This window comes from Panthera onca, chromosome X (assembly GCF_046562875.1).
Source record: "Panthera onca isolate mPanOnc1 chromosome X, mPanOnc1 haplotype 2, whole genome shotgun sequence".
In the NCBI taxonomy this organism is placed as follows: Eukaryota; Metazoa; Chordata; class Mammalia; order Carnivora; family Felidae; genus Panthera; species Panthera onca.
In genome coordinates this window covers 876,405-892,746 of record NC_138357.1, presented here as the reverse complement: position 1 = coordinate 892,746, position 16,342 = coordinate 876,405, and the positions used below count along the sequence as shown (strand labels likewise).

The following is a 16,342-nucleotide window of genomic DNA, read 5'->3' as shown; positions in this document are numbered from 1 at the left end:
CTTTGCCCCCTAATGTCTTATCAAAAGTCCCCCAAACATGATGTAACAGATGGGGAAAAGAGGTCCCTATTCTTCATCATTATAGAGGACTATAGACAAGGCCACTCACTGAACATAAGGGGGAAATAGTGGAAGTGTGGCAAGATCCAATCTCTTCTCCAAGGCAAACAAGGAATCTGAAGAGAGCATTAATACAAGAGTGGTAGGAACAAACAAGTGCTGAGTGCTGTTAGACATGAAACATTAGGCCTCCTCAACATGTTTCTCCAACAGCCCTCAATAGCCACAAGAGGGGACTAGGCAAGGAGTGATGTTATGTTGATGCAAGTTTAGGAGTTAGTGGAGTAAACACACAAGACGGCAAATGGGGGTGGGATGATCATGTTATATGAATTTTCACAGGCTGTAGCTCCCAATGAGGTCACATTAACAATAATTTGAAAGTGTAAGCACTGTTGCCCAACTCACTTAGACGGGACCTTTGGCCCTTCGCAAAGTCCTCATCAAGACGTCTTCGAAAACCTCATGTGGTGTGTCACCTATGCTTGGCAACTTCCACCCGCAGCGTGTCACCTCCTACCAGGTGCTGACAGAGCACCTCTGTGTACACCAGGAGTGTGGGCTTTCATGCTGAGAACTGCAGTATCATCTTGTCTTTGCTATTTACTGCTCTCGGCATCACTACTGCTGTTCTACAACCTAGGTGACTTATTTCCTTACATTTCTCATAAAACATCCCTTCGGCTATGACCTGCAATGTCTCTCTCCATGGCATTGAGGCCTAGTTAATGGGCTCAGGCTGGGAAACCAATACTGTACTGTCTTCCTCCCTTTCACCACAGCATTCATTCCTAAAATATCTCCCCTCCCTCTATCATAGTCATTTAGACTAAAAATTCACCAGTACTACTAACACTCAAGCCCTCTTACGTTCAAGGTGAAATCTTTACTCTGAAAACTGACAACTAGGGCACCTCAGTTGAGTTCTAACATAATCTTATACTGGACAGCGGACACTAAAAGAAGAGCTGAAAATGTATAGTACTCATTTTTAAGATCAACAGATATTACCATGCTGGTGGGAAGAGATGTGACAAAACAGTAGAAACTGGCCAAGGTCCATCAGGAATGTCTGAGCAGTGAGGAAAGTTATTGGTGAGATCTCCAAGGAGGCCTGGCGGTGGTTTCTGATGAGAAATGTGTGACCTTCAAGAAAAATTGAGTGCACTTCGGGGGTGGTGCCCATTCCAATCACATGCCAATAGACTGATTTCTTGTGGCATCCAGTCAGACCTATAAAGTAGAAATAAGATAGTTATGGTCAGCAAGTAGAGAATTTGAAAGGGAAAATGCTGTCTAGGATAGGATGGACAAACTGACCTTCAAATTTTATTACTGACTTGGAATAAAACTTTCCAAGGAGGCTAGGGTACTGCCAAACCTACAGCTCTCGCCAAGGTTACCCACCAGTGAGTGCCATGCTGCTAAATCCAATGGACCATTTTCAGCCACCTGCACCTGTTGACCATTCATTCCTTCTTAAAATTCTCTTCCTCCCTCGATCTCTGTGCCAACACCTCTCTGGGCTTTGTTCCCCTGTTGTTTAGACAGCTCCTTCTGTCTCCTTTCCTGACTCCTCAGTAAATTACAGATCACCTAGGATTCACCCCTAGCCCTTATTCTCTTATTGACCAATATTTTCTCCTTGAAAAATATCAAAATTATTCTTTTTACTACGCTCACTTCTCACATCCAACCTGATACCAGTTACGGCAATATAATTAATAACACTAATATTTACTGTGCACTTATTTTATATCAAACACTATCCAAACTATTTTACAAGTAACTCATTCACTCCCTCCAGTAACCATATGAATGTAGAAACTATTGTTATCAGGAGAGGAAACCAATGCCCAGAGAGGTTAATTAACTCGCTCAGATTGGAACCCAAGCAGCCGTATGCTTAGACTCACACTGTTAACTACTAGGGCACAGTTTTCTCGTATTTTGGCTCCCGAATCTTTCAAATATATCTATTTTTCACCATCATCACTATCCCCACCATCTTAATCCAAGCGAGCTACCATTATCTCTTGTCTCCGTATCAAGTCCCAACTCTCTAGTAAGTCCTAGAAAGCCCTGAATGGTATTGCCAATTTAAGTTTCCTGCTTTTGTTTGTGACCTGTTTGTCCCAGGGGAAGCTTAAACATCTTCTCTTTGTTCTGTGAAATTCCATAATCATAATTTTTTGTGGGAGTCTTTTTAAAATTTATGCTACTGGGAAATTTTTATATGAGGACTCAAATACTTTCATCTATCATTTCTTTGATTTCTGAAATCTGTTTTAAACTGTATTCTCAATCTCTTTTCATTTTCATTTCTGGGAGATTTTCTCTATTCTAACTGCCTTCTGTTGAGTTTGTATTTTGAAAACCATATTCCTCATTTTTGTGAGCATACTCTTACTTGGTTATTTCTTTTTCATAAAATCCCATTATTACTTTATTGATGCAATATCTTCTTGAATCTTTATGAAAATACTAAGTTGACCTTTTGACAAGTTTTGTTCAGTTCTAAGGATTATCTCTTTTTCTTCTGGGATTATTATTTTATTTATCTCTGCATATCCCTTTCATATTTCAGGCTTTACTTAAATATTTGTTCATCCTTGGCCCCATCTATTTTAAGCAAAAGGAAAGAGAAATCTGTGAGCTCTGTGTACATGGGCAGGCCTTCATTTTTAGGTGACTGGAAAAAGAATCAGCCACTTCAGTTTAAGACCCCACCAGACGCCAGAATTCAGTGGGCTTTCCTCTGGGCATACGGAGCTGTCTGAAGACAACCAGAGGAGAGAGCTGTGGTGGTGAGTGAGGAAGATCCTGAGGATTCTTGAGCACAAATGGACATACCTGGCAGAGACCTGTTGACATAGCCGTTGACCGTGTGCATTTCATGCTGGGCCTGAGCAGATGAGTGCCAGCTTTTTCCTGAGGAGAGAGGAGGCAAATACAAGGCTAGCTCAGTGTCTGTCTCACGAATGACGCTCCATTTCTCCTTCCCTCCGTCCCATGGTGTGAGCAGTCTTTGCCCCCAAATCAGTAAGAAAAAGGGAGAAGACAATTACTAAAAGGCAGACATTTCTTGCTCAAATTGATGGTCTCTCCTTATATTTGTCTGACAGTAGATGGGAAGGGATGATGACAAGTGATAACGAGAAGGGAGAATATTGGTTAGTGTGTGCCATGAGGATTTCACTCTATTCATTCACTGACTTATTTGAAAGGGAGCAGACAGGGGCGCCTGGGTGGCTCTCTTGGTTACAGTTAAGCATTTGACTTTGCCTCAGGTCATGATCTCGTGGTTCGTGGGTTCCAGCCCCACGTCAGGCTCTGTGCTGACAGCTCAGAGCCTAGAGCCTGCTTCGGATGCTGTGTCTCCCCTTCTCTCTCCCTCTCCCCTGCTTGTGCTCTGTCTCTCCAAAATAAATAAACGTTAAAAAAATTTTAAAAAGGAGCAGATGAAAATCATCGTAGAAAAGGACTCTCAGTCCCTGTCCCTGTCCTAATTGCTTCATTCAGATTGTAGTAATGAAAACCCAAGAACCTGAAAGCTTGTCCACCTCCCCTCTGAAATTAATGAGTGAAAGCACTGTAAATATTATCATGGCACAGCCATCTCCCTGAAGTTGCCCCTTCGTATAAAGGAGCAGCAGCTAATACTGAAACTTTCTGAAGCACCCAGCCTTTGTGGGTATTTCTCCTAAGTTCATTTATCTGTTCATCTACTAATTTCTTCATTCATCCAAACGCATTTACTGAGCACTTCTGAGTGCCAGGCACTGAGGACAGAGAAGACACTCTCTGCCTTCAAAGTGCTTACAATTTAGCTTAAATAGAGAAGCCAGCAATTATAAGTGAAGAGTAACGTCATAGAGATGAGAACAGGCTTTTACAAAACCAGAGAGAAGAAACTTCACTTCACCTGAAAGGGAAGGGATATAATATCAAAGTATCAGGCAATGATGATTTAGTGTGATAAGGAGGAAACTCCTTTGTTTGACTTTCTAGTGGTGTTTTGAAGATGATTATTTTATTGTTTTTTTTTCAAAAAAGATTGTGAAATATTATTTGAAGTAGCTAATATAAATACATAGTTGCATTTGCTCTGTTTATTGTAATGTATACTAAATTAATGCAGAACCATAAAGACAATTTCACTAAAATCTACTCACAAATTTGCTTTCTGTATCCTTCATTTCATCTATGTAATATTGTGCTTTAAAAAAATTTTTTTAGCATACATGACATTTTATTTTCTTGATGAGGGGATCTCTATTTTCTTCACCAGAACTGTCATTAATACAAAATCATCAGGGTTTGTATACCAAAAGTTTCTCCAGGACCTAGTAAGCCTTCCTGTTCAACTGCATTTGTAAATAAACTTGCTGATGCATTAAAAAAAACTGTGGAGGGTCCCATGGGTGGCTCAGTTGGTTAAGCATCCAACTTTGGCTCAGTTCATGATCCCACGGTCCGTGGGTTCAAGCCCTGCATCAGGCTCTGTGCTGACAGCTCAGAGTCTGGAGCCTGCTTCAGGTTCTGTGTCTTCCTCTCTCTCTCTCTGACCATCCCCTGCTCGTTCTCTCTCTCTCTCTTTCTCTCTCTCTCAAAAATAAATAAACATTTAAAAAACTGTGGAAATATATAAAGAGGCATCTAACCCAGACTGGAAGGAAAAGGAAAATCTTCACTTGGTGTGAAGGTGCAGACAGGCTTTCTAGGCAGAGGACACAGCGTCAACAAGGATCTGGATGCAGGAAAACACACGGCATGTTGCAGGGCAATATAAAATGTGTTCAGCATGGCCAGCACCTGAACAGTGAGGCAGGAAGAGGGGCCCAGTGAGGCTAGACATATCATCAGTAACAATGGAACGTCAGGGTACAGGAGAAGACAGGGAGACTAGTCAGGAGAGAGATGATGGGGTCCTCAGTTCAGAAGAGGCTGTGTAGGAGGATAATGGCTCTATTAGCAGGAGGAGGTAGCAAAAGTTCTGATACTACTGAGGACCTACTCTGTGCCACATAATGTTCTAAGTTACTTAACTGAAATCGCTTACATAATCCTCACAACTATCCTATGAAAAAAGTACTATTATTTCGATTTTAAACTTAAGAAAATTGAGACACAGAGAGGTTAAGTAATTTGCAAAGGTGTTTAAAAGTAAGAAAGAAAGATAAGAGAAGGTATACTCCTAGAAGCAGACAGTCAATGCTGCTTGCCAAGAGCAGAGAGGTGGGGGAAATGGGGAAATGTTGGCTAAAGGCTACAAAATTTCAGTTTTAGGATGAATAAGTTCCAGAGATCTAATGTACAGGCATGATAACTATACTTAATAATACTGTATTGGACACTGAAAATATGCTAAGAGAGTAGATCACAGGTGCACTCATCACACACACAAAATAGTAACTATGTGAGGGAATGGATGTGTTGATCACCTTGACTATAGTAATCACTTTATTATCTTCTGTATATCAAATCATCATGTTGTACCCCTTAAATATGCACTTTTATGAACATTTCCTTTAAAAGACACATGAAAAGATGCTTAAAATTACTAATCATCAAAGGGGCGCCTGGGTGGCTCAGTCGGTTGGGTGTCTGGCTTCGGCTCAGGTCATGATCTCACAGTTTGAGTTTGAGCCCCGCGTCAGGCTTTGTGCTGACAGCTCAGAGCCTCGAGCCTGCTTCGGATTCTGTGTCCCCCCTCTTTCTCTGACCTTCCCCTGCTCGCACTCTGTCTCTCTCTCTCTCTCTCTCTCAAAAATAAACATTAAAAAATTAAAAAAAAATTACTAATCATCAGGGAAATACAAATGAAAAGTGCAATCACATCAAAAAGACAAGAAATAACAAGTGCTGGTGATGATGTAGAGACAAAGGAACGCTGTTACACTGCTGGTGGGAATGCAAACTGGTGCAGCCACTCTGGAAAACAGCATAGAGGTTCCTCAACAAGTGAAACATCGAACTGCCCTATGATCCAGTAATTCCACTTCTGGGTATTACCCAAAGAATTCAAAAACACTAACTTGATGGGATACATGCACCCCTATGTTCCCAAGTATAGATTCATACATGACTGGATAAAGAAGATGTGGTATGTATGTATGTATGTATGCATGCATATATATATACACGTATGTGTATGGGTGTACATGTGTGTGTATATATATGTGTGTATACCCACACACATATATATGCACATGTATACACACACACACACACACACACACACACACACACACACATACACACACGATATATAAAACTTGGCCACAAAAAAGACAGAGATCTTGCCTTTTTGCAGCAACATGGATGGACCTAGAGAGCATTTCAGTTATGTTAAGCAAAATAAGTTAGACAGAGAAATACTATACTATATGGGTTCACTTTTATGTAGAATCTAAAAAACAAAACAAACAAAGCAGAAACAGACCCACAGACACAGAGAACAAACTCGTGGTTGACAGAAGAGGGTACAGGGATGGGTAAATGGGTGAAGGAGGTTAAGAGATACAAACTTCCAGTTATAAGATAAATAGGTCACAGGGATGAAAAGTACAGCACAGGGAATATAGTCAATACTCCTGCAATGTACTCATCATGGTGAGCATTTCATAATGTATATAGGTGAATCACTGTGCTGTATACCTGAAACTAATTTATGTCAACTATACTTCAATTAAAAATGTTTTTAAATTTTAAATAAAAAAATACATAAAATTTTCTAAAAAAGGAAGAGGTATTTAAAGTTAGAGCTAAAAGTCTCTGTTGATGGATTTAATGAAACTCAGATTGTATTTTTTCTTGAAATTCAGTTTTCTCCCCATCTCTTTCATTCCTGAACAGTAGTTTGTGATCTTTCTATAATCTGGACAACAGCAGCCCTCATTCTCGAGTACCAGATTAAATTAATATATGTGATTTGTTTCAGGAGCCCAGGATTCAGACTGCGGCTCACTCACCTTCATCAAATACAGCAAACAGGAGTACAAATTCATGCAAGGTCTGTGTCCTTTCTTCAGCCAGACTTCCTGAAAAAGAAGTGAGAATATTTGTCTTCTATTACAAATCTTATCACAGGAAATCAGCACTAATAGCTGCTTTGTCTCTTGGTCTCCTGTTAACTTTACATAGTGTTGCTCTTGGTGTCAGGCCTTCTGTACCAGTTTTTGTAAAACTGTTTGGGGTAAAGCACTTTTTTTTTCATTTCAAATTTGTTCCAGACCAGTACTTTTGTAAAACATAGGAAAAACAAATTACTGAGAAAATGAAATTAAAGAGACATACAAAATACAAGTCCATATAATCATATTTCATAAATATGTATGTGTTCAGAACTAACAGAAAAGAGAAAAAGAAAAATTATAAAAACTGTAAATACTGTTCATAGAAACTGTGCATAGAGGCAATTAATATAGTTTCTATTATACTTTTAACTTTTTTAACTTATGCAATTGTAAATACACAAAGCATTATGACCAAAATAATAATTATCAATAATAAACACCTATAATCACAATTTAAATCAACACCATGTATATCGATATTTAAAGTTGTTAATGTTACAAATGAACTTGCTTCATGCTTTAATTATTGAACTTGTCAGTTGTCTTTGTTAGCATTATATTTCTTCATTTGATTGGGAAGTTTTCTTAGCAGGCTTCTTTAAGCAGGAAGATATTTGTTTATGATATTTTCATTTTTCCTTGTACCTTTGACACTTGACAGTAAATCTTAGATTGGGCAAAGAAAGTAACTCACCCGTACAAAATTAAGATGTAGGTAAAGCTGTCTAAAAACATCTTAATTCTTTTTATTTATTTTTAAAACAATCAAATAGTGAAATTGACTTTTACTTTTCATGTTTAAGTCATGAATCTTAACACAGGTATGGATTCATGAAACCACCAACCATCAGGATACAGAACAGTTCCAACATGCCTCAAAACTCCCTCCTTCTATCCCATTATAGACATATATATATAGTCATGTATACAGAGACAGTCATATATATGGTCATATCCTTGGCAACCACTGATCTGTTCTCCATTGCAGTATATTTGTGTTTTTGAGGTTGTCCTATAAATGGAATCATACAATATATAACCTTTTGAGATTATCTTTATTACTCGAGATAATGCCTTTGAGATTTATCCATTTTGTTGAATATATCAGTACTTCATTGTGTTTTATTGCTGAAGAGCATTTCATGATGTGGATGTACCACAGTGTGTTTAACCAGTCATTTGTTAAAGGACGTTTAGGTTGTTTCCAGTTCTTGGCCATTGCAAATAAAGGTGCTGTGAGCATTAATGTACACATGTTTATGTGATTGTTAAGTTTTTATTTCTCTAGGGTAAATACTCAGGAATGGAAATTAGGTGTATATTTAATTTTATAAGAAACTGGTTATAACTGTGACATCAACTCCAGGGTGTATGGGTTTTTTTCCCTACCACCAAGCAATTCTGTAACACCAGCTGGGTGTCCAACAATTTAACTTAATTCTAGTGCTATCTCTCTGGAGATGGTGTAGATTCCCACAAGTTAAGGGCTCAGTTCTATGGGACTCCCCTGCACCCACACGTCAGATGCCAATCGAAAGTCCAAATCATCACCTGTGCTTCTGACCCACCTCTATAGCTCAGAGGTTCCAACAACACCTTTCTTGGGTTCCATTAATTTGCTAGAGGAGCTCACAGAAGTCAGAGAAATAATTTACTTACTAGATTACCAGTTTATTCAAAAAGGATACAACTAAGAAACAACCAGGTGGAGGAGAGGTGTAGGGAAAGGCATGGGGAAAGGATGCAGAGCTCCCATGCCTTCTCCAGGTATGCCACTCCCCTCAAATCTCCTGGTGTTCACCAACCTGGGTCTCTGAACTCCGTCCTTTGTGGTTTTTTATGTAGGCTTCATTACACAGGCACGATTGACTGAATCATCAGACATTGGTGACTGAGCTCAATACTCAGCCCCTCTCCCCTCTCTTGGGGGTGGGGGTGGGGTCAGGGGGGTGAGACTGAAAATTCCAGCCTTCTAGTCACTTGGTTGACTCTGTTGGCAATCTGCTCCCATCCTTAGGTGTGTGGTCTAAAAATCACCACACTAACGTAGCAAAAAGACATTTTTATTGCTCTCATCACAGAAAATCTCAAGGGTTTTAGAAGCTCTACCAGAAGGAGATGAAAACCAAATATAGATTTTATTTAAATCACAGTATTACACTGCCAAACTGTTTTCCGGAGTGGCTATGCTATTGTGAATCCCCACCAACAACGTATGAGACTTCCTGTTGCTCTGCATTCTTGACAGCATACTTAATTTTAAAATTATTACATTAGGTATTCTAATAGGTACGTAGCAGTATTTTGTTATGGTTTTAATATACATTTCCCTAATGACCAATGATATCAAGCATCTTTTCAGGTATTTATTTACCACTTCTTTGCTGAATTATCTATTCAAATCTTTTGCGCATTTGAAGAATTGCTTTTTTTCCTTATTGTTGACATTTGAGAACATGTTTTAGAAAATAAAATAAAATTTTTTATACACTATGTATATATACATATATAATACATATATAAAACGTATAAAAATATCTTGGCTATTGTGAATATATATGTATGTGTATATATATATATATATATATATATATATATATATTCCATTAGTAATATATATATTACATCAGTCCTTTGCCAGATATATGATTGGTAAATATTTTCTTCCAGTCTGTAGCTTGTCTCTTCATTCTCTTAACAGTATTTTTTTTTAATATTTTTTTTAACGTTTATTTATTTTTGAGACAGAGAGAGACAGAGCATGAATGGGGGAGGGTCAGAGAGAGGGAGACACAGAATGTGAAACAGGCTCCAGGCTCTGAGCTGTCAGCACAGAGCCCGACGCGGGGCTCGAACTCACGGACCGCGAGATCATGACCTGAGCCGAAGTCAGACGCTTAACCGACTGAGCCACCCAGGCGCCCCAACAGTATTTTTTTTTTTTTTTTTTAAATTTTTTTTTTCAACGTTTTTTATTTATTTTTGGGACAGAGAGAGACAGAGCATGAACGGGGGAGGGGCAGAGAGAGAGGGAGACACAGAATCTGAAACAGGCTCCAGGCTCCGAGCCATCAGCCCAGAGCCTGACGCGGGGCTCGAACTCACAGACCGCGAGATCGTGACCTGGCTGAAGTCGGACGCTTAACCGACTGCGCCACCCAGGCGCCCCAACAGTATTTTTTTTATTACAAAAGCAAAAGTTACTAGTGTTGATGAAGTCACATTCATCAATTTTTTCTTGTATGGACTGTTTTCGGTGTTTTCTCACCGAAAACCCTAGGTCAGAAAGATATTTTGCTATGTTTCCTAACAGTGTTATGGTTTTACATATTAACATTTAGAACTATAATTCATTTTGAGTTAATCTTTGTACAATGTTAGGTCTAGGATCATTGGATACAGATATCTAATTGTCCAACACCTTTTGATGAAAAGACTATCCTTCCTCCTTTGAATTGTTTTTGCACCAAATCAATTGGCTTACTTGTGTGGATCTATTTCTGCACTTTTATTCTCTATCATTAATCTACAGGTCTATTCCATTTACTGATATATGTTATGATTACTGCAGTTTGTAGTAAGTTGGAAAATCAAGTAGGATTATTACTCCAAATTCATTCTTTTTTGCAAAATCATTTTAGCTAATCTAGTCCTTTTGCCTTTTCGTATAAATTTCAGAATCAGCATGTCTGTGGCCATAAAAAAATCTTGCTGAAAATCTACAGACGTGGGAGGACTAAGAGCTCCACTGTTCGCAAACACAGTATGTCTCTCTGATTTCTTTCACTTTGTAGTTTTCATCATATAGACAATTCACATGTTTTGTTAGATTTATATCTAAGCTTTCAATTTTTGGAGCTACTGTAAACATTCTTTCTTGTTTTTCTTTTTTTTAAATATGAAATTTATTGTCAAGTTGGTTTCCATACAACACCCAGTGCTCATCCCAACAGATGCCCTCCTCAATACCCATCACCCACCCTCCCCTCCCTCCCACCCCCCATCAGCCCTCAGTTTGTTTTCAGTTTAAACATTCTTTCTTAAATTTTGGTTTCCATTTATTCACTGATAGTATATAGAATACAAAATTTTTAAAGTTTTTATTTAAATTCCAGTTAGGTAACATACAGAGTAATACTTGTTTCAGGTGTACAATATAGTGATTGAACACTTCCATACAGCACCCAGTGCTCATCACTTGTGACCTCCTTAATTCCCATCACCTATTTCACCCATTCCCCGCAGCTACCTCCCCTCTGGTAACTATCAGTCTGTTCTCTATAGTTAAGAGTCTGTTTCTTGGTTTCTTTCTCTCTCTGTTTTCCCCTTTGATCCTCTGTTTTGTTTCCTAAATTCCACATATGAGTGAAACCATATGGTATTTGTCTTTCTCTGACTGACTTATTTCGCTTAGCATAGCTCTATCCATGTCATTGCAAATGGCAAGGTTTCATTTTTTTATGGCTGAGTAATATTCCATTGTGTATACTTCTTTATCCATTCATTAGTCGATGGACATCTGGGGTCTTTCCATAATTTGGTTATTGTTGATAATGCTGCTATAAACATTGAGGTGCATGTATCCCTTCAAAGTAGTATTTTTGTGTTCTTTGGGTAAATACCTAGTAGTGTAAATGCTGGATCACAGGGCAGTTCTATTTTTATTTTTTGAGGAACCTCCACACTGTTTTCCCGGCTGTATGTGCCAGTTTGCATTCCCACCAACAGTGCAAGAGGGTTCTAGTTTCTCCATGTCCTTGCCAACACTTGTTTTTTGTTTTTTGTGTTGTTGATTTTAGCCATTATGACAGGTGTGAGGTGGTATCTCATTGTAGTTTTGATTTGTATTTCCCTGATGATGAGTAATGTTGAGCATCTTTTCATGTGTCTGTTGGCTATATGTATATCTTCTTTGGAAAAATTTCTATTCATGTCTTCTACCCATTTTTTAATTGGATGATTTGCTTTTTGGGTGTTGTGTTTCGTAAGTTGTTTATATATTTTGGATACTAGCCCTTTATCAGATATGTCATTTGCAAATATCTTCTTCCATTCCATAGGTTACCTTTTAGGTTTGTTGATTGTTTCCTTGACTGTGCAGAAGTTTTTTATTTTGATGAGGTCCCAAAGTTTATTTTTGCTTTTATTTCCCTTGCCACTGGGGACATATCTAGTAAGAAGTTGTTACAGCCAATGTCAAAGAGGTTGCTGCCTGTATTCTCCTCTAGGACCCACATAGATGGGTCTTGTTTTTTTTTTTTAAATCCATTCTGACAACACCCCATGTCTTTTGATTAGAGCATTTAGTCCATTTACATTCAGAGTGATTATTGGTAGATATTAATTTAGTGCAATTGTATTACTTGTTAAGTCATTGTTTCTGGAGATTTTCTCTGCTCGTTTCTAGTCTTTTTTTGCTTTTGGTGTTTCTTTGCCTACTTAAAGAGTCCCCTTTAATATTTCTTGTAGGGATGGGTTAGTGGTCACAAAGTCCCTTATTTTTTGTCTGGGAAACTCTATCTCTTCTTCTATTCTGAATGATTGCCTTGCTGGATACAGTATTCTTGGCTGCAGATTTTTCCCATTCTGCATTTTGAGTGTATCATGTCACTCTCTTCTGGCTTGCCAAGTTTCTTTTGGGAAATCTGCAGCTAGCGTTATGGGTTTTCCCTTGTTAAGGTAAGGACTTCTTTTGTCTTGCTGCTTTTAAAATTTTTTCTTTATCACTATATTTCGCAAATTTAATTATAACGTGTCTTTGTGTTGGCCTGCTTTTGCTGATTTTGGTAGGAGTTCTCTGTGCCTCCTGGATCTAAATCTCTGTTTCCTTCCCCAGAATAGAGAAGTTTTCAGTTATTATTTCCTCAAATAAAATTTCTGCTCCCTTTTCTCTATATAGAATACAATTTATTTTTAACAGTTCTATTGAGATATAACTGCTATATAAAGAACTGCATATATTTAATATGTATAATTGGATGAGTTAGGCATATGAAAACACCCATGATACCATTACCAAATCAAGGTAACAGACATATGTAACACCTCTCAGAGTTTCTGTGTCTTTTAGGGTGTGTGTGTGTGTGTGTGTGATAAAAACACTTAATATGAGATTACCCTTATAACAAATTTTGAAGTGTACAATACCATATAGTCAACTATAGGCACTTATGTTATATAACAGATCTCTAGAATTATTCATGTAGCATAATTGAAGCTTTATACCTTTTGAATAACAACTCCCAATTTCCTTTCCTCCAGCTCCTTACAACCACTATTATACTCTCCACTTCTACAGAATTTTAGACTACTTTATGACTATTTTATATGCCTCATATAAGTGGACTCTTATATTTGCCTTTCTGTGACTGACTTATTTCACTGAACAAAATACCCTCCAGATTCATACATGTTTTTGAAAATAACAGGATTTCCTTTTTTCAAATGCTGACTAACAGTCCATTATTATATACATCCATGTGATTGTGATACATACATGATGTATGTATATATCACATTTTCTTTATCCATTTATTTGTCAATGGACACTTGGGTTGTTTCCACATCTTTGCTATTGTGGATAATGTTGCAGTAAATACAGGAGTGCAGATATCTCTTTGAGGTCTTTTTTTAAAATTTTTTTTTAATGTTTATTTATTTTTGAGACAGAGGGAGACACAGCATGAGCAGGGAAGGGGCAGAGAGAGAGGGAGACACAGAATGTGAAGCAGGCTCCAGGCTCTAAGCTGTCAGCACAGAGCCTGACGCGGGGCTCGAACTCACGAACTGTGAGATCATGACCTGAGCCGAAGTCGAATGCTTAACCGACCCAGCCACCCAGGCGCCCCGAGATCTTGATTTCAATACTTTTTGATATATACCAGAAGTGGAATTGCTAGATTATATGGCAATTGTTTTAGTTGTTTTCCATAACCACTGCACTGATTTACCTTCCTACCGATAGCGTACAGGGTTCCCTTTTTTCCACATCCTTGCCAACACTGTTATCTTGATTATAGCCACTCTAACGGGTATGAGATGAGATATCATTATGGTTTTGGTTTGTCTTTCCCTGATGGTTAGTGATGTTTAGCACCTTTTCACATACTTGTTAACCATCTGTATATCTTTTCCCCCCGAGAAATATATTTTCACATCCTTTGCCAGTTTGGGGAATATAGAAGGGGAATAAAAAAGTGAAATTCTCCACCAGTTTGGTGGTACTTTAAATTCTGATGCCTTTTCCTGATCTGCTTGCTCTATTTGATTTTTAGAATTCTCAAATGGCTGGGCTAGGTGTTTTGTCAAGGTTCTATAGTCGGGTTCAATGGGAGATAAAGGGTGGCATATGTTTCCTCCATATTACCCAGAACCAGAACCTCTGCTGACTTTTTAAAAAAAATGATTTTATTTTTAAGTAATTTCAACACCCAATGTGGGGCTCAAATTTATAGCTCTGAGATCAAGAGCCCCATGCATCACTGACTGAGTCAGCCAGCCACCCCTCCATTGACTTTTTAAGTCAGTTTTCTGTCAAAGAATTCTTTTGATTTTAAAGTTATTTATATTTTATATATAAACATGTATTGATGATTTTATTGTTTTGTTAAGCTTTATATCTCACAGATAACACACTGTAGTTTTAGCACTTTGTCATAAATTCGGACTATGAAACTGAACTTAGTGTATGAGAGATCATGCTTCTACTCCCTCCCCTCTTGTTTTTTTTTTTTTCATAGTCATCATAATCATCCAGAAATGGTGGTTCATGTTCACAAATTCTTTGCCTATCCTCTCATGCAAATGTGGAGGCTAATTCTCCTCCCCTTTTATGGGCTGGCCGTAGTGACTCATTCCAACAAACAGAATGAGGTGGACGGGATGCTGTGTGATTTCAGAGGGCAGGTTAAAAAAGGGACCATATAAAAAGACAGCATGAGCCACCATACCAAAGATCTGGCTACTTAAGAGAAAGAGAAGACAAGCCAAAGACTGAGAAAAATATTTGCAGAAGACATATTTGATAAAGGACCATTGTCCAAAATGTACAAAGAACTCTTAAAACTCAACAATAAAAAAAACCAATCTGATTTAAAAAATGAGAAAAGGACCTGAACAGACACCTCAGCAAAGATATGCAAATAAGCCTATGAAAATGTGCTTCATGTCATATGTTATCAGGGAAATGCAAATTAAAGCAATGTGATACCACCACATACCTATGAGAATGGCCACATTCCAAAACACTGGCAACACCGCAAGCTGGTGACGATGAGGAGCAACGGGTACAGCCACCTTGGAAAACAGATTGGTGGTTTCGTGCAAAAGAAAGCCTACTCTTACTGTATGATCCAGTAGTTGTACTCCTTGGCATTTGCCCAAAGGGGTTGAAGACTATGTATGCACAGAAACCTGCACACGGCTGTATTCATAACTTAAAAATTGGAAGCAACCAAGGTGTCCTTTATTGGTGAGTGAATAAACTAACTGTGATACATCCAGACAATAGAATGTTATTCGGTGCTGAAAAGAAAAAAAGCTATCAAGCCATGCAAAGACATGAATGAAACTGAAATGCCTATTACTAAGTAGAAGAAGCCAATATGAAAAGAGTATATAATGTATGATTTCAACTATTTGACATTCTGGAAAAGGCAAAACTATGGAGACTATTTAAAATAACAGAGGTTGGCAGAACACCTGGGTGGCTCAGTCGGTTGAGCGTCCGATTTCAGCTCAGGTCATGAGCTCACAGTCCGTGAGTTTGAGCCTCGTGTCTGGCTCTGTGCTGACAGCTCAGAGCCAGGATCCTGCTTCAGATTCTATGTCTTCCTCTCTCTCTGCCCCTCCCACACTCATGCTCTGTCTCCATGTCACTCAAAAAATGAATAAACATTAAAAAAAATTTTAATGAAAAAATGAAATGTCATGGTTGTTGAAGGGTAGTAGAGGAAAGGATGGGTAGATGGGACATGTATGATACTATAATGATGGATACATGTCATTACACATTTGTCCAAACTGTAGAATGTAGACCAACAAGAATGAACTGTCATGTAAAGTATGGACTTAGGTTGATAATGGTATGTCAATGTAGGTACATCGATTATAACAAGCATACCACTCTGGGGTAGGATGTTGACAGTAGGGGAGGCTGTGTGTGGGTTGCAAGCAGGTGGTATTTGGGAATTCCCTGCAGTTTC

The 16,342-nt window shown here is 38.3% G+C and overlaps 1 protein-coding gene across 3 annotated transcripts in view; it reads right to left on the bottom strand.

Moving 5' to 3' along the window:
- Positions 1 to 16,342, bottom strand: part of F8 (coagulation factor VIII) — a 121,595-nt gene that overhangs the window by 71,143 nt on the left and 34,110 nt on the right. For all 3 annotated transcript variants that reach the window (XM_081794390.1, XM_081794391.1, XM_081794389.1), the window contains 3 exons: positions 7,035 to 7,103; positions 2,914 to 2,991; positions 1,072 to 1,293 (listed from right to left, as the gene is read on the bottom strand). In XM_081794390.1, coding sequence (XP_081650516.1) covers positions 1,072 to 1,293; positions 2,914 to 2,991; positions 7,035 to 7,103 — 369 coding nt within the window. The remainder of the gene's footprint in view (positions 1 to 1,071; positions 1,294 to 2,913; positions 2,992 to 7,034; positions 7,104 to 16,342) is intronic.